The 21,526-nt window shown below is 37.2% G+C and overlaps 1 protein-coding gene across 2 annotated transcripts in view; it reads left to right on the top strand.

The window, feature by feature from the left end:
* CFTR (CF transmembrane conductance regulator) overlaps window positions 1-21,526 on the top strand; it is a 184,137-nt gene that overhangs the window by 99,592 nt on the left and 63,019 nt on the right. For both annotated transcript variants that reach the window (XM_058724499.1, XM_058724500.1), the window contains 5 exons: window positions 771-1,491; window positions 4,180-4,308; window positions 14,113-14,150; window positions 14,618-14,868; window positions 19,008-19,087. In XM_058724499.1, coding sequence (XP_058580482.1) covers window positions 771-1,491; window positions 4,180-4,308; window positions 14,113-14,150; window positions 14,618-14,868; window positions 19,008-19,087 — 1,219 coding nt within the window. The remainder of the gene's footprint in view (window positions 1-770; window positions 1,492-4,179; window positions 4,309-14,112; window positions 14,151-14,617; window positions 14,869-19,007; window positions 19,088-21,526) is intronic.

Here is a 21,526-nt window from a genome sequence, read left to right as displayed (position 1 = left end):
TTTTTACAATCCTGTAATTGTGATAAGTAACTTATTACTAATATACACTTTGTTAGCTATATTAGTATGTTAAAGTATAATCTAGAATGATGCCTCTTTTTATACAATATATAATGTATTAATATCTAAAAGAAAGTGGCCTCTCTTAGATGGTTCTAGTCAGGATTTCTTTTTAGACTAAAGGGAAATTATATTAGAGGAAGGTTAAATTTATTATTCAGTTCTCTGGTTTGTTGCTTTTTTTTTTAATAAATCAGATTAGTCTTAATATAAGCTCTTGAGAACTAAATTTGTGGCCATCTTAAAATGTAAAAGGAAATTAATAGAAAATGTAAAGAACAGGAAAGCTCTGACATTTTAGAAGACACAGAATTGCATACACCCGTTTCCCCGGGATCTTTAAAGGTTATCTAACAATTCTCTCATTTTCTGTATGAACAAACCAAGACACAGAGGGTTGCCAATTTGCTCAAAGTCCAACATTTATTTAATATCAGATATTTAATTTCACTCTATGTCTGTTAACACTCAATTTTATGATCTAGCATACTCTAATAATTCAATAACATATTTCATGCTATAATAATTAAAGAGGCACCAAATTAATTGCTATTTTTACTTTTAGAGGTATTTTAAGTATAATAATGACGTTGTATGATAGATGTTTTACACAAGAATACATTAACAAAATGTTACAATGCAATATATAGACTTGTAATAAAATTCTTATACAATTGATATCTTATTTTTATCTTTTTATATTGTTAAAGCTGTGTCTGTAAATTGATGGCTAACAAAACTAGGATTTTGGTCACTTCTAAGATGGAACATTTAAAGAAAGCTGACAAAATATTAATTTTACATGAAGGTAGCTGCTATTTTTATGGGACATTTTCTGAATTACAAAATCTACGGCCTGACTTCAGCTCCAAGCTTATGGGATATGAGTCTTTTGACCAGTTTAGTGCAGAAAGAAGAAATTCCATCATAACTGAGACTTTACGGCGTTTCTCATTGGAAGGAGATGCGGCCGTCTCCTGGAACGAAACAAAAAAGCAATCTTTTAAACAGACTGGAGAGCTTGGTGAAAAAAGGAAGAACTCTATTCTTAATCCAATCAACTCTATAAGGAAATTTTCAATTGTTCAAAAGACTCCATTACAAATGAATGGCATCGAAGGAGATCCTGATGAGCCTTTAGAGAGAAGGCTGTCCTTAGTTCCAGATGGCGAGCAAGGAGAGGCTGTCCTGCCTCGAAGCAACATGGTCAATGCTGGCCCCACATTTCAGAGACAAAGAAGGCAGTCTGTTCTGAACCTGATGACCTCTGTGAACCAAGGTCAAAGCATTCACCGAAGGACAACAGCATCCACACGAAAAATGTCACTGGCCCCTCAGACAAACTTAACTGAAATGGATATATATTCAAGGCGATTATCTCTAGATAGTGGCTTGGATGTAAGTGAAGAAATTAATGAAGAAGATTTAAAGGTATGTATAAATTATCAGTGTTTTTTTGTTTGCAACAGAGTGCAACTGAGTGAAATGCAGTATATAGTGTGATATAAAACTTACTCAAATAATGGGTTTAAGGTGGAGATTATTTTAAGATTCAGAAAGTCCAGAGTCCATAAATTATGTAAGCAACTTCAAAATGTACAAGAATGAACTATTTCCTTTGGCCATGGATGTATCTTCCTATAAAATATAACGTAAGGGCTAGTATTGGGTCCTTTACTAGGCCAGTAATCAATTAGAAAAATTATAAATTATAATGAATCTGCTTTGTTACTACCTTAAAATCTCTGTGGAAAGAAGTGGAGTATAAATAAATATATAAACAAATAATAGCTTCAGTTATTTAGAAGCCAAGAAGTATTTCATATGCAAGTAGTCTATGTAAGGTATGTAAGCATCTAGTCTCTTGACAGGACTAACTCACATTCTGGCTTACACGTCAGTCTTACCTTAATTTAGAGTGGGCTTTCTTTTATCTTTTAAATTTGCTTTAAAGTTTGTTCTCTGGACAGATTTCTCTTAAAGAAGGTTTATGAAACTCAACACATACTATGCCAACCTTCAGGTAGAAAGCCTTTTATATTACATTTTAAAGAATAAAATGCTTTTATTCTTCAAATAGGAAGCAATATACAAGAGGAGGGGTTTTGTTTATTGTGTTTTGGGTTTTATTAGAAAAATTCCTCAAGTGCCTTGGATGAATCAGGCAGCATTTTAATGAATTGCCATATTTTGTACATAGATCATTTAAGAGTAGTATGATTTTGGTTAGGGTACAAGTCAGTTCACATCTTTGGACCAATTTTTCCTCTTCTGTAAAATGAGAGAACAGCAAAGGTGATATCTAAAATACATACTTTCAGTATTTCTGTAATTTTACAAAGGTTTTCTAAGGGATAGTTTTTCTGTATGGTTTCATATCAATCTGAATGAATTTCTCAAATGTAAGCCTATAAATTTAGTTGTAAAGAATGATCTCTGTAACTGATAATAGTTCCTTTAAAAAAAAAAGTTTCTTTATTTTAAGAGAGAGAGAGAGAGAGAGAGAGAGCGAGCACATATGCGCATGTGCACGAGCAGGGGAGGGGCAGAGGGAGAGGAAGAGAGAGAGAACCCCAAGCAGGTTCTGCATTGTCAGTGTAGAGCCTGAAGTAGGGCTCATTCTCAGGACCCTGAGATCAGGACCTGAGCTGAAATCAAGAGTCCAGATGCTTAACTGACTGAACCGCCCAGATGCCTTGATAATAGTTAACTATTTACTGATCACTCCTAATGTCAGTCACCCCACTACCCTAGAAAGTACATATCTTCATTTACAGATTAAAAAACCCCTAAAGTTTAGAGAAGTCCCGCTGCCTAAACTCAGGCAGCTCCCAGGAAGTCAATAGTGGAGCTTAGATTTAAATCCAGGTTTATTTGCTTCCAAAAATCTTTACATCTTAGTCAAATACTCTACCACTGAGCTATACCCCTGAAAAGTCTTTACATCTAATTAGTTTGCTATGTTCCGATTTCATAGGAACCCCTTTTAGAGTTCCTGGGGATTCTCTTATGAATTTTGTTGACTTCAAAAGAAACAAAAGTATCTTTTCCTTTGGGACTATCTGGAGCTGCTCTTTCTCAAATTTTCGAAACGCATTTACCAAAGGACAAATAAAAACTTTCAGGGAGGGGCACCTGAGCGGCTCAGTCGGCTAAACATCTGACTTTGGCTCAGGTCATTATCTCACAGTTTGTGGGTTTGAGCCTTACATCGGGCTCTCTGCTGTCAGCACAGAGCCCGCTCGGGATTTTCTAAATCTCTCTCTCTCTGCCCTCTCCTGCTCATATGTGTTTGCAGGTGCTCACGCATTCTCTCACTCTCTCAAAAATAAATAAACATTGAAAAAATATAAAAAAAAAAAGATTTTCAGGGAAATATACTGAAGATTAGAATTATATAACAAGTCATGGGGCGCTTGGGTGGCTTAGTCGGTTAAGCATCTGACTTTGGCTCAGGTCATGATCTCGTGGTTCATGAGTTCAAGCCCCACATCGGGCTCTGTGCTGACACCTCAGAGCCTAGAGCCTGCTTTGGATTCTGTGTCTCCCTCTCTCTGCCCCTCCCCCACTCGCACTTCTGCTTGCTCTCTCTCTCTCTCTCTCTCTCAAAAATAAATAAACATTAAAAAAAAAGTCACATCTGGAAAGAGAGAGGAACCTTCAAACATCAGCTGGCCTTCATGTCTATTAGCAAACTTCTATAGCCAACAAAATTCCAAACTGTTTGTCCATGGAGCCCTGAAGAAATAAGTTAAATCAAGAAGAGTTCTAGGAAAATTCAGTTTGATGGTGCAATGTATTTGATAAAAGGTGTGACACTGTTAAACATTAAAATGGTGAAATTGTCTGAAGCTGGTACAGTTGTATAATCAGTGATATACTTCCAGAATTTTGAAAACTTACAGCATTTCTCATTTTTCAAAAAGCTGTGTTGCTTCAGTGGACATTATACTGGTTATAGAGTGACATCACCCATGTCATTCATAGTGGTTTATATTTATTGAAATTTGTTTACCTAGGAATACTAGTACTCCTTTATTTCCAGGATTCAAAATAAAACCACGATGGTCGTGTGAAACAGTGTTGTCTCCTTATAGTAACCATGATTCTTTTTTTTAGGAGTGCTTTTTTGACGATGTTGAGAGCATACCACCAGTGACAACATGGAACACATACCTTCGATATGTTACTGTCCATAAGAGCTTGATTTTTGTGCTAATTTGGTGCTTAGTTGTTTTTCTGGCTGAGGTAAGAATTTTCTGTTGTAAAATATTACTGTGATTTAAAGTTACATGAAGAATAGTTTGGAAGGGTATATACATAGATATGCACACACATACACATACACACACATAAATATATATGTATATTTGTAATTTTAAATTTTGTTTGCTTATTTAGTCTTGAGAGAGAGTGTGAGGAAGGGAAGGGCAGAGAGAGAGAGAGAGAGAGAGAGAGAGAGAGAGAGAGACAGAATACAAAGCAGTCTCCAGGCTCTGAGTTGTCAGCACAGAGCCTGACATGGGACTCGAACTCATGGACCACGATCGTGACCTGAGCTGAAGTTGGATGCTTAACCGACTGAGCCACCCAGGCGCCCCAATATATTTGTAATTTTAAATTACATAATTATATGTATAGATTCATATAATTCTTCTATTGCCATTTTACTCTTTCATACATAGCATATTTTATATATGCTCTTTATATATGCTAGGATTATCTCTCTTTCCATATATTGTATATATGCTCTTTATATATGAAGAGCTTTTAGTAGAGATGTTCAAAACCTACAAAAAGAAGAATGGATTTATATACATTATATGGATTGAAATTAAACAGTGAAAATTATTCTGTACTCAGTTTTAAATTCATTTGGCTCTAGATATTGCATTTTTGAATATGCAAGTGATGAATCACCGCCTTTAAATGACTTTGTCTTCACAGAATGAAATATGTATTAATGGCTTAGTAACCATATGAAACAATCCTTTCAGAGATCCAGATCGCCCTCTTGCTTACAGAATTTGTCTGTATTCAGCACCACTATCTTGGTCTCTTTGCCCACCCCTGCTGTCCTTCACAGCACCACATTAAAAAAACAAGGGAGGAAAGTGCAAACAGCACAGTAGGCTGCAAGTACAATCCCATGAGGACATAAGAACTTCTCAAAGCTGGATGGTGGATGAGGCTTCTCTCTAAATGAGGAACAGCCACGTAAATGCCAAAAGGGGCCTGGCAGAGAATGTCTATGGGCGAAGTGGCTTTGAGGCTGAATGGAAAGCATGTACCCTCCAGTTGTTTACTGGGGCCAACTGAAACCCGGCACCAGCAAAGGACTTACCAAGAGGGAATTTAAGATCAGTTTTGCTAAGTCCTTGTTTACTGAGATAAGATGGAAATCCAGGTTTTTTTCTGTAAAATTTTCCTATTTTTAAATGTGGGTAGTTGATTAAATAAAAACAAACTAATGAAACACTACATGGGCCCAACAAAACACACATGTGGATTGGATTCAGCCTGTGAATGACTACTTACTCTAGATATTTATTTCAGGGAGCACCACAGGCTGTGCCCCAATATACAAACTAAATCTAACATACAGGACCATACTGTCTTCAGGGAGGGAGTGACTCAGGTGAAGAGCCGCCTCTCCTGAGACAGTATAAATGTACATGTAGTTGAAACCCAATCTTACAGCTACATGTTTTTTCCTATTGTTGGGATATTTCTAACCTCAGTGAAGGGGTCTACATAAAATATCATCACTTCTCCCTGACCAGGTAAGATAGTGTTAAATATCTTAAAGTATATAACAAAAAGTTGTGCATACTGTTTCATCGGTAAACCATCAGTTTCCATTTGATCTTTAAGTTATGGTGGTATCTCTTTTTTTGCCCCATCATTTAAATTAATAAACCAAATGGAAGCTTGATGTGAGTTGCAGTATAGTACAATACCAACTATGGCGTCACACTGACTTGGCTGTGACCTTGTGTTAACACTATGAAACGGAGCAAGGTAGTTAGCAACACTGAGCCTCAATTTCCTCATCTACAAAATGGCGACTGCAAAATGTGGCATGCCACATTTAATCTCAAACCAGCCTTTCATGACTGTTGATGATTTAAACCTCTGCATCTAAAGGTCACATTCTTAATTGTCCTCAGTTTATAGAGTTATATAGTACCAGCTTCCCAGGTCCTTTTTTGAGTTAAGAGACATCATGATTATAAAGCATTTAATGTAGGGCTTGGCATATAGTGACCAATGCTAGTTGCTGTTCTCATTAATATCCTTAATGTCATACCATTATTACTAAGCTCAAGATAGTCTGAGGTAAACAAGTCTATAACCAAGATATAATGAAAGTTCAATAATCCCTTTTATACTTTAAAATACTCCAAATATATATATATATATATATATATATATAATATACTATATAATATACTTTATACTCCAAAAATATGGAGTTGGGTAATTTGACACTCTCACATAAGTGTATTATTTATTACAAGAGTAATAAAATTTGCTTTGAAATGTATTTTATATTTACCTCATTAATCTCTGCCAGTCATGCAAATGACCAACCTTAATGTGAATGAAACCTATTCCCATGCCACATTTAATCTCAAACCAGCCTTTCATGACTGTTGATGATTTAAACCTCTGCATCTAAAGGTCACATTCTTAATTGTCCTCAGTTTATAGAGTTACATGTTACATAAGAAAAAAATGGGCCTATCTGAATGTGGTGATGATTTATTTTAATTTATAGGACCTTTGTCCTATGCAGCTCCATGGAATTGAACTTATGTACCTTTCAAAATGGTGTATAATTAATTAACTAATTAGTGGTTGAGCTCTGAGCTGCTGCACATGTGTATATTATTACTAGCTCACTTAATCACGAAGATAGTGGTCTTTTGTCTTCAAGTTAGAAACTAAATTGCAAGACGATATAAATTATTAGTGGAGCTCCCACAGTTATTGCAAAAAAATATCTTTTAAAATGGGAAAAACAATTGATAATGCCATTTTCTAGGCAAGAAATAATGTGATGAGACTTTTTGGCCAGTGTCCTGGGACCATTGTCAATGAACTGGCTCTCAAAATTTTGAATAATAAAACCTTGGTGATAGTAGACAAATAGCAATTGTTTTAATTATGTGCACATTTATATAGCTACATAAGTCATTCACTAATGTTCAGAATTCTGTCAACTTCTTTGAATCCAAATTTACACTTTTTCTTCTAGACTAAGCTTCTTAACACCAGTGTGCCCTTTTCTCGTTAATATTGACGTATCTCATTAGTATGCATCATGGTACAGATGATAATCCAGGAAGATAGTTTAGTTCTTTTAGTTCATCATGATTAGAAAACCTGAAGAAAGGTTAAGATATTTCTTCCTTAATGACAGTGATTTATCCATTTTTAGTTTTCAGAGGCACGATACTTCAATTTAGATTTTATGATTTCATAGGGTTGGTTCAATATGCTTCCCGTTTTTATTCAGAGTGCTAAACTGGAAAAGACTTGTTGACTTATTCAGTTCGTTACTATATATCATTAATATGTTATTTTGATAAGGGAGTCAGTCTACCTTTTTATTTTTATACCATTTTTTTTCTACTACAGAGCACTATTTTCTCTAAGTTCTTAGATAAGTTCAAGGATATTGGCTATAAAATTTCTATTATGTTGGTCTTTCTAGTGCTTCTGCTGAGCAGTGCATTTACTGAGTAGTTAGAGAAGAAATGCAAATAATAGAGTAGGAGACAGTTTCCTGCTTCTTACAACAACCAGAGGGGATTGTTGACTGGAGTATTTCAAGATCCTATGTTTAGTGTTTTCATTCTGTAATTTTGTAAAAAATATTTATTTTACCTTTTAGACAGAGAGTGCAAGCAGGGGGAGGGGCAGAGAGAGAGAGGGAGAGAGAGAATCCCAAGCACAGAATCCCAAGCTGACTGTGCATAGCCAGATACGGGGCTCGAACTCACAAATCCTGACATTGAGACCTGAGTTGAAATCAAGAGTCGGACGCTTAATTAATTGAGTCACCCTGGTGCCCCTCATTCTGTAATTTTTAATAAATGTGTCAGAGTACTGCTGTATCCTATTTCTTTATGATTTATCTTCTCTTTGTTAAGAAAGAAGCCCTGACTGGATTTACATTCCTAGTGAAGTGGACATGTATTATACTTCCATAATACTTCTATTTATTTATTTATTTATTTATTTATTTTATTTTTTTTTAATATATGAAATTTACTGTCAAATTGGTTTCCATACAACACCCAGTGCTCGTCCCAAAAGGTGCCCTCCTCAATACCCATCACCCACCCTCCCCTCCCTCCCACCCCCCATCAGCCCTCAGTTTGTTCTCAGTTTTCAAGAGTCTCTTACGCTTTAGCTCTCTTCCACTCTGACCTCTTTCTGTTTTCCGTCCCCTCCCCCATGGGTTTCTGTTAAGTTTCTCAGGATCCACATAAGAGTGAAATCATATGGTATCTGTCTTTCTCTGTATGGCTTATTTCACTTAGCATTACACTCTCTAGTTCCATCCATGTTGCTACAAAGGGCCATATTTCATTCTTTCTCATTGCCACGTAGTACTCCACTGTGTATATAAACCACAATTTCTTTATCCACTCATCAGTTGATGCACATTTAGGCTCTTTCCTTAATTTGGCTATTATTGAAAGTGCTGCTATAAAGATTGGGGTACAAGTGCCCCATGCATCAGTACTCCTGTATCCCTTGGGTAAATTCCTAGCAGTGTTATTGCTGGGTCATAGGGTAGGTCTATTTTTAATTTTTTGAGGAACCTCCACACTGTTTTCCAGAGTGGCTGCACCAGTTTGCATTCCCACCAACAGTGCAAGAGGGTTCCCGTTTCTCCACATCCTCTCCAGCATCTATAGTCTCCTGATTTGTTCATTTTGGCCACTCTGACTGGCGAGAGGTGAAATCTGAGGGTGGTTTTGATTTGTATTTCCCTGATGAGGAGCGATGTTGAGCATCTTTTCATGTGCCTATTGGCCATCCAGATGTCTTCTTTAGAGAAGTGTCTATTCATGTTTTCTGCCCATTTCTTCACTGGGTTATTTGTTTTTCGGGTGTGGAGTTTGGTGAGCTCTTTATAGATTTTGGATACTAGCCCTTTGTCTGATATGTCATTTGCAAATATCTTTTCCCATTCCGTTGGTTGCCTTTTAGTCTTGTTGGTTGTTTCCTTTGCTGTGCAGAAGCTTTTTATCTTCATAAGGTCCCAGTAGTTCATTTTTGCTTTTAATTCCCTTGCCTTTGGGGATGTGTCAAGTAAGAACTTGCTATGACTGAGGTCAGAGACGTCTTCTCCTGCTTTCTCCTTTAGGGTTTTGATGGTTTCCTGTCTCACATTCAGGTCCTTTATCCATTGTGAGTTTATTTTTGTGAATGGTGTGAGAAAGTGGTCTAGTTTCAATCTTCTGCATGTTGCTGTCCAGTTCTCCCAGCACCATTTGTTAAACACACTGTCTTTTTTCCATTGGATATTCTTTCCTGCTTTGTCAAAGATTAGTTGGCCATACGTTTGTGGGTCTAGTTCTGGGGCTTCTATTCTCTTCCATTGGTCTATGTGTCTGTTTTTGTGCCAATACCATGCTGTCTTGATGATGACAGCTTTGTAGTAGAGGCTAAAGTCTGGGATTGTGATGCCTCCTGCTTTGGTCTTCTTCTTCAAAATTACTTTGGCTATTCGGGGCCTTTTGTGGTTCCATACAAATTTTAGGATTGCTTGTTCTAGCTTCGAGAAGAATGCTGGTGCAATTTTGATTGGGATTGCATTGAATGTGTAGATAGCTTTGGGTAGTTTTGACATTTTGACAATATTCTTCCAATCCATGAGCACGGAATGGTTTTCCATTTCTTTATATCTTCTTCAATTTCCTGCATAAGCTTTCTATAGTTTTCAGCATACAGATCTTTTACATCTTTGGTTAGATTTATTCCTAGGTATTTTATGTTCTTGGTGCAATTGTGAATGGGATCAGTTTCTTTATTTGTCTTTCTGTTGCTTCATTATTAGTGTATAAGAATGCAACTGATTTCTGTACATTGATTTTGTATCCTGCAACTTTGTTGAATTCATGTATCAGTTATAGCAGACTTCTGGTGGAGTCGATCGGATTTTCCAGGTATAATATCATGTCATCTGCAAAAAGTGAAGGCTTAACTTCATCTTTGCCAATTTTGATGCCTTTGATTTCCGTTTGGTGTCTGATTGCTGATGCTAGAACTTCCAACACTATGTTAAACAACAGCGGTGAGAGTGGGCATCCTTATCGTGTTCCTGATCTCAGGGAAAAAGCTCTCAGTTTTTCCCTATTGAGGATGATGTTAGCTGTGGGCTTTTCATAAATGGCTTTTATGATCTTTAAGTGTGTTCCTTCTATCCCGACTTTCTCGAGGGTTTTTATTAAGAAAGGTTGCTTAATTTTGTCAAAGGCCTTTTCTGCATCGATTGACAGGATCATATGGTTCTTATCTTTTCTTTTATTAATGTGATGTATCACATTGATTGATTTGTGAATGTTGAACCAGCCCTGCATCCCAGGAATGAATCCCACTTGATCATGGTGAATAATTCTTTTTATATGCTGTTGAATTCGATTTGCTAGTATCTTATTGAGAATTTTTGCATCCATATTCATCAGGGATATTGGCTTGTAGTTCTATTTTTATACTGGGTCTCTGTCTGGTTTAGGAATCAAAGTCATACTGGCTTCGTAAAGTGAGTCTGGAAGTTTTCCTTCCCTTTCTCTTTTTTGGAATAGCTTGAGAAGGATAGGTATTATCTCTGCTTTAAACGTCTGGTAGAATTCCCCTGGGAAGCCATCTGGTCCTGGACTCTTATTTGTTGAGAGATTTTTGATGACTGATTCAATTTCTTCGCTGGTTATGGGTCTGTTCAAGCTTTCTATTTCCTCCTGATTGAGTTTTGGAAGCATGTAGGTGTTTAGGAATTTGTCCATTTCTTCCAGGTTGTCCAGTTTGTTGGCATATAATTTTTCATAGTATTCCCTGATAATTGTTTGTATCTCTGAGGGATTGGTTGTAATCATTCCATTTTCATTCATGATTTTATCTATTTGGGTCATCTCCCTTTTCTTTTTGAGAAGTCTGGCTAGAGGTTTATCAATTTTGTTTATTTTTTCAAAAAACCAACTCTTGGTTTCATTGATCTGCTCTACAGTTTTTTTAGATTCTATATTGTTTATTTCTGCTCTGATCTTTATTATTTGTCTTCTTCTGCTGAATTTAGGCTGTCTTTGCTGTTCTGCTTCTATTTCCTTTGAGTGTGCTGTTAGATTTTGTATTTGGGATTTTTCTTGTTTCTTGAGATAGGCCTGGATTGCAATGTATTTTCCTCTCAGGACTGCCTCCGCTGCATCCCAAAGCGTTTGGATTGTTGTATTTTCATTTTCGTTTGTTTCCATATATTTTTAAATTTCTTTTCTAATTGCCTAGTTGACCCATTCATTCTTTAGTAGGGTGTTCTTTAACCTCCATGCTTTTGGAGGTTTTCTAGACTTTTTCCTGTGGTTGATTTCAAGCTTCATAGCATTGTGGTCTGAAAGTATGCATGGTATGATTTCAATTCTTGTATACTTATGAAGGGCTGTTTTGTGACCCAGTATGTGATCTATCATGGAGAATGTTCCATGTGCACTCGAGAAGAAAGTATATTCTGTTGCTTTGGGATGCAGAGTTCTAAATATATCTGTCAAGTCCATCTGATCCAATGTATCTTTCAGGGCCCTTGTTTCTTTATTGACCGTGTGTCTAGATGATCTATCCATTTCTGTAAGTGGAGTGTTAAAGTCCCCTGCTATTACCACATTCTTATCAATAAGGTTGCTTATGTTTGTGAGTAATTGTTTTATATATTTGGGGGCTCCTGTATTTGGCGCATAGACATTTATAATTGTTAGCTCTTCCTGATGGATAGACCCTGTGATTAGTATATAATGCCCTTCTTCATCTCTTGTTACAGTCTTTAATTTAAAGTCTAGTTTGTCTGATATAAGTATGGCTACTCCAGCTTTCTTTTGACTTCCAGTGGCATGATAAATAGTCTCCATCCCCTCACTTTCAATCTGAAGGTGTCCTCAGGTCTAAAATGAGTCTCTTGTAGACAGCAAATAGATGGGTCTTGTTTTTTTATCCATTCTGATACCCTATGTCTTTTGGTTGGCGCATTTAGTCCATTTACATTCAGTGTTATTATAGAAAGATATGGGTTTAGAGTCATTGTGATGTCCTTAGGTTTCATGCTTGTAGCGATGTCTCTGGTACTTTGTCTCACAGGATCCCCCTTAGGATCTCTTGTAGGGCTGGTTTAGTGGTGACAAATTCCTTCAGTTTTTGTTTGGGAAGACCTTTATCTCTCCTTCTATTCTAAATGACAGACTTGCTGCATAAAGGATTCTCAGCTGCATATTTTTTCTGTTTATCACATTGAAGATCTCCTGCCATTCCTTTCTGGCCTGCCAAGTTTTAGTAGAGAGATCGGTCACGAGTCTTATAGGTCTCCCTTTATATGTTAGAGCACGTTTATCTCTAGCTGCTTTCAGAATTTTCTCTTTATCCTTGTATTTTGCCAGTTTCACTATGATATGTCGTGAAGAAGATCGATTCAAGTTATCTCTGAAGGGAGTTCTCTGTGCCTCTTGTATTTCAATGCCTTTTTTCTTCCCCAGATCCGGGAAGTTCTCAGCTATTATTTCTTCAAGTACACCTTCAGCACCCTTCCCTCTCTCTTCCTCCTCTGGAATACCAATTATGCCTATATTATTTCTCTTTAGTGCATCACTTAGTTCTCTAATTTTCCCCTCATACTCCTGGATTTTTTTATCTCTCTTTTTCTCAGCTTCTTCTTTTTCCATAATTTTATATTCTAGTTCACCTAGTCTCTCCTCTGCCTCTTCAATCCGAGCCGTAGTTGTCTCCATTTTATTTTGCAACTCGTTGATAGCATTTTTTAGCTCTCCTGGCTGTTCCTTAGTCCCTTGATCTCTGTAGCAAGAGATTCTCTGCTGTCCTTTATACTGTTTTCAAGCCCAGTGATTAATTTTATGACTATTATTCTAAATTCACTTTCTGTTATATTGTTTAAATCATTTTTGATCAGTTTGTTAGCTGTTGTTATTTCCTGGACTTTTTTCTGAGGGGAATTTTTCCGTTTCATCATTTTGGATAGTCCCTGGAGTGTTGCGGGACTGGGGGGCACTTCCCCTGTGCTGTCTTGAATAACTTGCGTTGGTGGGTGGGGCCGCAGTCAGACCTGATGTCTGCTCCAGCCCACCGCTGGGGCCACAGTCAGACTGGTGTGTGCCTTCTTTTCCCCTCTCCTAGGGGCAGGATTCACTGTGGGGTAGCGTGGCCCGTCTGGGCTACTTGCAAACTGCCAGGCTTGTGGTGCTGGGGATCTGGCGTATTAGCTGGGGTGGATTGTCAAGGTGCACAGGGGCGGGAGGGGCAGGCTCAGCTCGCTTTTCCTTCGGAGATCTGCTTCGGGAGGGGCCCTTCTTCCGTGGGCCTCTCGTCTGCGCTTGGCTCCAGAGACTCCATTCTGCTAATCTTCTGGCGGTTTTCTGGGTTCTTTAGGCAGGTGTAGGTGGAATCTAAGTGATCAGCAGGAGGTGCGGTGAACCCAGCGTCCTCCTACTCCGCCATCTTCCCAGGATCCCTAGAACAAAGTTTATTATTTAAAAGATTAAATTTTGCTCTCCTGTGAGATTCAATGAATAGTTTCTGTTGAATGAGAGAGAGAAATGGCAAAGTATTTAATGCAGTGAAATTTGAATTCCACTAACTTAACATGTTCTCACCACAAAGGATGATTTTTAGGGCAATTATTATAGCTGCTGGACCAGGAAAGCAAAGGAAAGGAAAAAGAAATTGTGTATTTTGCTGTGTGTCATGGTGGAATTAGAGCTGGGTCTGGGATGAATAGGTAGAGATGTTGGGAAAAATTAAGTGTGTATTGTTTTATTCCAGGTGGCTGTTTCTTTGGTTGTGTTGTGGCTGCTTAGACAGTGAGTATTCCATGTTCTATTGCAGATTATATTTTGTTTCTATTGATTATTTGGATCTTATTAAAGAATATTGAATAATGAATAAAAGTTCATTTCCCCATAGTATTATAGAAATGGAAAATTAAGTTCTCTTGTTTAAAATTGTGAGCATGTGCTGTTTCTGCAGCTGTTTGTCAGTTCCTAAAGGATTTAGTTGTGTTTAGTTTCCATAAAATGCAATAAAAATATTGAAAACAGAATTTTACATTTGGTATTTTTTCTGACTGTGTAATAACAATCCTATCTCTTTCAATGGTGAAAAAACTGACTACTTTGCTGCAGTAGTGAGTCCATGAGATTAAAGGCATAATTTAACGCTAATGAAATATGTTGTGTTTCTTCAGACTCAAGTTCAGTTTTGTTTACATGTATTGGAAATCCAGCGGGAAAGTTTGGTTGCCAAATAACAATTTCTTTTTGCTTTGCAGAATGCCTTCTCAAGACAAAGGGAATAGTACTAAGAGTATAAATAGCAGTTATGCAGTGATCTTCACCAATACCAGCACATATTATGTCTTTTATATTTATGTGGGAGTAGCTGACACTTTGCTTGCTCTGGGATTCTTCAGAGGTTTACCACTGGTGCATACTCTAATCACAGTGTCGAAAATTTTACACCACAAAATGTTACATTCTGTTCTTCAAGCACCTGTGTCAACCCTCAACACGTTGAAAGCAGGTATTTGACTAGGCATACAAAATGAAACTGCTGATCCACAAGCAAAAGGTCCTACAATTTCCCTGGGTTTTTTTTTAATGGTAGCGTTGGCTTTTGATGGAAGCATCTGCCCTTTGTTGAACTTCCTTATGACCCGCATGCACATTTCCTAGAAATTGTAGGCTACCAGACATTATTGCTCCATGTTTCTGTCTTAGCTGATTAGAGTAGCTTAGTTTGTTAGACCGTGATGCTGCTGAGAGTGTAGCAACAGAAACAGGCCTTTCTGGGTTCATTGTCCTTTTCTATTCAGATATTTGCTCTAGCCCTTTTTCAGGTATCTCGTTGCCAATGTATAGTATTGTTTAAAAGAGAAGCAGATTTGAAGTGACCAAGGAAAATAGAAAATTCTTTTACTGATGAAGTTTCTTGATGGGGACAGAATAATCTAGTTTCATGTAACTATTCAAAGATGATCAAATAAATTTTTTCCAACGTTTGGGGTTATTTTTGTTTGTTTTGTTTTTGGTGGTGGGTGGGAGAGGAATAAATCCCAAATGTATTTGTAAAGTATTTTTGCGCAATCATAGAGGTTGGTAAAAGGGAACAGCTTTCAGTTATAAGATGAATAAGGTCTGAGGAACTAGGGTGTATAACATGGTGACTCTAATTGAAAACACTGTATTATATAATTGAAATTTGCTAAGAGTAAAACTTAAATGTTCTCATCAAAAGAAAAAGGTAAATATGAAAGGTTATGGAGAACTTGCTTTGTGTGGCACTAAGCCAGAGGTTGGCATGAAAAGATGCAAAAGGTACAGTTTTTGACTTGGAAAAACTCACAGACAAGGGAGAGGAGGTAGACACAGAAATATTTAATTATAAAGCAAATAATAAGTTCCAAGATTGAGATTTTTAGAGCGATTTCTATCTAAAGATCTCAAGATAATAAATATATATCATTTTTATCTGGGTAACAAAATGTCAGTGTCAGTATTCAGAAAGATCTTCTTTCTATTTATTTTGAAGTCTTTGTGTGTCACTAAAGCCTTGACTCATTTGAGTATATTCATTGTTATCCTGTTTTAGAGCTAAGAAATTTTTGAGGTAAAAGAGAATGTCAAATTACCTTGATTCAATAATTTCACCTTTTTATAGAAAAACTGAAACCCAGAGAAGTTAGGAAATTTGCCCCAGTTTCCAGCAGTCAGAATTGGATGGTGAGATGTAATGGAGCAGTGGCTCCAAGCCATAGGCATTGGCTTGGCCCCATACAAGTGATAAACATAGGCTTGTTGCTCTTCTGAGCCTTGCCTCCACAATGTGAAATGGAGAAAAGAATAATTATCTGAGAGGATCATTATGAGAATTCAACAAGGCAACCTACTTGTCTTTATAGAGCCAATGTGAAATAAATGTTAGGTCTCTAATGTTTTTCCTTTCTATGGGGCCTTGTTCCCATAGGGGGTGCACTTTCCTTTTCACGTCTTTACTTTCCAGGGCTCCTCATTCCTTTATACACTGCTCACAGTTGGTCTTGAACCTTCTCTATTTCATATTTAAATGATTACCATTAAGTTCATTTTGTTTTTTTTTAATGCCTTTTTAAAAAATGTTTATTTTTGAGAGAGAGAGAGAGAGAGAGAGAGAGAGAGAGAGAGAGAGAGAGTGCATGAGCAGGGGAGGGAGCAGAGAGAGAGGGAGACACAGAATCCAAAGCAGGCGGTAGGCTCTGAGCTGTCAGCACAGAGCCCTAGGCAGGGCTGGAACTCACAAATCATGAGATCATGACCTGAGCTGAAGTCAGTGCTTAACCGACTGAGCCACCCTGGCACCCCTCATTTTCTTTTTTTTTTTTTTAAGATTTGGTTAGTTTTAAGAAATCTCTGCACCCAATGTGGGGCTCGAACCCACAACCTGGAGATCAAGAGTTGCACACTCCACGAACTTGAGTCAGCCAGGGCCCCCTCATTTATTTCATTTTCTTTTTTTCTTTTCTTTTTTTACTTCCAAGTTTTTATGTGAATTCCAGTTAGTTAACATACAGTGTGATATTAGTTTTAGGTGTAGAATTTAGTGATTCATCACTTACATATAACACCCATTGCTCATCTTAGGAAGAACGCTCCTTAAAGCCCATCACCCATTTAATCCATCCCACCCCTGACCTCCCCTCTCATATCATCAGTTTGTTCCCTATAGTTAAAAGTCTATTTCTTGGTTTGTCTCTCTTTTCTCCCCCCGTGTTAGTTTGTTTTGCCTTTTAAATTCTACATATGAGTGAAGTCACATGGTATTTCATTTCGTTTTCTAATTTGTCTTATTTACCAAGACAGGAGAACAGGATGCATAAGAAATAACAAAATGCTCTTACAACATCTACATGTTCTTTTTCCACCTCTGCCCCCCCCCCAATTTCTCTATGCAAGGATTATGCTTTCTTTTAAAAACCATTACTATAACTGACTTATGATTCATTTGTTCTCATTATTTTGCCTAAATATTCTCTGCTATACTGGGCAGCAACCGATGCTTCTATGCCTTGTATGTGCACTTGAGTTTCTCCCACATGTGCCCTCTCCAATTGTACATTGACCTTGATTTTGACTCCTTACCCAATTTTTCTATGTCACTATTTAAATAACCTTAAGACACATGGACACGTAGTAGGTGCTCAGTAGACTATGTTGAATAGATGAAAATGTGAATTGATAACTTTGATGGAACACTACCATTTGAAATACAGTAAGCACCAGAATGATATTCTTTTCACCAAAGTGAACTTTCATTTTCTAAACAGTATAAATCCATAGACTTTTTTTTCAATTCTTTATTTATGGAAAGATATACAAATATGTTTAATTAAATATGCTAAAGAACATATTATTGTTAAAGGCTAGTGATAGTGCCTTAAATCAATAAATATTCATTGAATAATTCCTACATATAAGACTTTTTGCTGAGGGCTGTGAGGGATACAAACTAAGTGTGCCATGGCCCCATTGACCTCTAACAATTTACAATCGAGAAATAGAGGTAAGACATGAACAAGTGACTGTGATACAAGATGTGGATATAGTCATTACAACAGAGTTCCTGACAAGATATATTAAAGGTATTAGGTATGTCCAGAGGAGAAAGAGATTTGCTTGAACTGGTGCAAACATTGATGCCTCCTTGTCGGCGAGACATTTGAATTAGGCCAGGAAGGAGACATAGATTTTGATGAGTAGAGATGAGGGGAAAGGTTTTCAGGCAAAGGGAACTATATGGAAAAGGCAGGGAGCTAGGAAAGTGTAGAGCATAAAGAATAGACCAATTTAATGGATAAACAGAATGTTTGTGTAGGGGAAGCCTATATTTGGTAGGTGGTTTAAGGCCAGATTATGGAAGGCATTAAATATTAAACTAAGAGTTTTAGACTCTATCTTACAGTTAATGGTGGGGGCTGGGGGGCTGAATGATAATATTCAATATCACTTTGTACAGTATTATGTTTTATCAAATTATGTCTTTAACTCCCGCTAGAAAATGAATTCCTTAAAGGCAAGGAGCTCATCTTATTCACCTCTGTTATCTCAGTGCCTAGCATTATGCCTGACATAGAGTAAACACTCCATACATAACTTATTTTCATTGAAGGAAAACATTATCAGACTTACAAACATGAGTCTGGAATTCAGAAGACAGGCTGAAGCTTAGATTGCCAGTGAAGAGGGTAGAAAGAGCAAGCATGGCAAAGGAGGTCCACATAACGGGCAGGCAGAAATTAACAGTAGCTGTGGGTTCTAAAGAGGTGTGTCAGGAAGGTATACCAGTCAGAGGAGAGGGAGAGCCATGCATTATGGAATACAGATGGAATACGATAACAAATCCAATAAGTTATCATTAAATTCAAGCATGCAAGTGTAAGATAGTAGTAGAATGAATCTTACAGGAAGCTACATTTTATAAAGGTTTAAAATTAGGAGACAATCACTTGAATACAGTTACTTAGAATCTTTGTGCAACACTAAAATTTTCTAAGACCTTATTTATCTTATTACATGCTAATTCTTATTTGACTTTTGAATGCTTCTGCTATGATCCCAACTTATCAAATATTTTTGTCCTTTTGAGATTACTGTTTTTTGAGGAATCTATCTTCTTTTATATTACAGGTGGGATTCTTAACAGATTCTCCAAAGATATAGCAATTTTGGATGATCTTCTGCCTCTTACCATATTTGACTTCATCCAGGTTTGTCAAAATAATTAGTATCTTTACGTTTGCTGTACTTTCAAAAATGATTAGAAAAAGAGGTAAGTTTTGTTTTCATTTGATTGAGAGTTGAAGTCCTGTCTATTATATAAATTTTGTTAATATCAAAAGTCCTCAAAATAGGCATAAATTTAGTAAATTCAGTGATAAGTCAGAACTGTTTATTTGACCTAAACCTAAGGCAATTCCACATTTAGATGTAATAGCTATCTACTTGGGAATGGTTTGAAAGGTATAATAGAGCATCTGTCCACAAATCACTGTCCACAGTATGACATTTCTGACATTGGCATTACTGTTTGATGTAAATCACCTACCTCCAAAGGGCCCATGTGAAAAATGAAGATCTATTCCTTGATGGGCTACAGTTTCAACCAATCTTATCCAGGAACACGTTGGCCCAGATTAGCTAGCCAGCAACCTCACAGTAAGAACAGTAATACAGGGACAGATACACTTTCAAGCAGGGGCGAGGGGAAAGAAAAATCCAGGACAAGTGAGGACTATTCCTGGGTGACAGATCTGAAGAGGCCACCAGAGCAGGTAGCCTGGCTCTGAACATGTGTCCTGGTGGTGGGGTGATTGGAGGTGAAAGTGCGAAGAAAGGAGGAGAGGGAGATAAAGGTGACCTAGACCTAGGGGATGCACATTAGGATTCCATAAGTGGCAGGATTTAAGGAGAATTGTGAGTTAATGACTTTGGCTATTGGACCAGGTTTGAAAACAGCTTCCTGTACTGCACTCTTAACCAACTATGTCATAAACATAACTTTAAAAAAAAAAAAAAAACAGCTTCCTGTCTGGCTTAGGTCAAGCAAATGCCAGTCTCAGTGATCTCCTTGGAGAGACAACTGGAATATTGCAGCCCATCTTAGGATGAGTAATTCTCTCCCTACACCCCTTTCACCCTCTTCCCTCAGTAATAACACTTTATTTGAAAGGGCCTATAAAACAAAAAAAGGGCTACCACACTTGTGTGTATACACAACTGACATTGGCAGGTACAGAAAAACCAGGTTGTCAGTTTGCCTCATCTGAAATGATTGGCACAATTAAATACATGAACTGTTCCATGTGAACTTTAGCATATTGGATTTCCTGCAGTTACTTTGTTTGGGGAAATAACTCATCAGCAGCTGCTGGAATTCTTTAATCAGTGCCTGGGGTTCATGCATTTGAAGGAGCATTTCCCGTGTCTTTCTTTAAATGCTGTATATTTGTTGTAAGTGTGTAAATGACTGGCCCCAAATATGGTATTGTTAAATTAGGTACAAACTGGACTTGGGCATTTTGACATGATTGCAACATTCACAAATATTGGCCCTTGATAAATTTTTTTAGTTTTGTAGTTTATTATTTTCTGAATCAGTATGAAGCTCACTTCAGAAATCCTCTGGGAAAAATGGTTTTTAAATACCTATTTTATAAATTAACACTTTTTTTTTTTTTTTTTCTTTCAACGTTTTTTAATTTATTTTTGGGACAGAGAGAGACAGAGCATGAACGGGGGAGGGACAGAGAGAGAGGGAGACACAGAATCGGAAACAGGCTCCAGGCTCTGAGCCATCAGCCCAGAGCCCGACGCGGGGCTCGAACTCACGGACCGCGAGATCGTGACCTGGCTGAAGTCGGACGCTTAACCGACTGCGCCACCCAGGCGCCCCTAAATTAACACTTTTTAAACACATGTGATGACTCTCAAATCCTTTCTGTTATGGCAGTGTGAATAGTTTCCACTCAGTTTCCAATGTGGAAGTTACTTAGTTGTGGTTTCACAAGTACTTAGGCAAAACTCTTTTATTTATTTAATTTTCCTATTTTATTTATAAGAGGGCTTCACACTAAGGAAGCATAACATATGATTGTCAAATACAGTAAAAATCTGATTAGTTTTGATTTTATTAAAAACTCAAGGGTGCCTGGGTGGCTCAGTTGGTAAGTGTCTTACTCTTCATTTTGGCTCAGGTCATGATATCACAGTGGTGATCATGTCCCACGTGGGGCTCTGCACTGGGCGTGGAATTTTCTCTCTCTCTCTCTCTCTCTCTCTCTCTCTGCCCCACTCACACTTGCTCTCTCTCTCAAAAAAAAATTTTTTTAATCATTCATTCACCACAGTTTTATTATTAAAAAAATCCTCTATATTGTGAGGTTCTTTGTTATACTTAATTATATTCACATTAAATAAATTTATTCAAGTCACAACATTATAGGAACAGATTTTTGCACAGGATAAAGCATTGCCTGTACATTTCCTTTAAACAATTTAATTTCTATTTACTCTATTTCCTAACATTTAATAACATTCTGGAAAATTTGCTTTCTGGATTGGAACATTGTATAATGAAAATGGAAGATCTGGATTCTGTTTCTAACCTGTAACATGAGGTAGAGAAATCTGATGATGGTCACTTTTAG

This window comes from Neofelis nebulosa, chromosome 4 (assembly GCF_028018385.1).
Source record: "Neofelis nebulosa isolate mNeoNeb1 chromosome 4, mNeoNeb1.pri, whole genome shotgun sequence".
In the NCBI taxonomy this organism is placed as follows: domain Eukaryota; kingdom Metazoa; phylum Chordata; class Mammalia; order Carnivora; family Felidae; genus Neofelis; species Neofelis nebulosa.
Note: the sequence above shows the minus strand (reverse complement) of the source record. Positions and strands in the feature narration are given on the sequence as shown.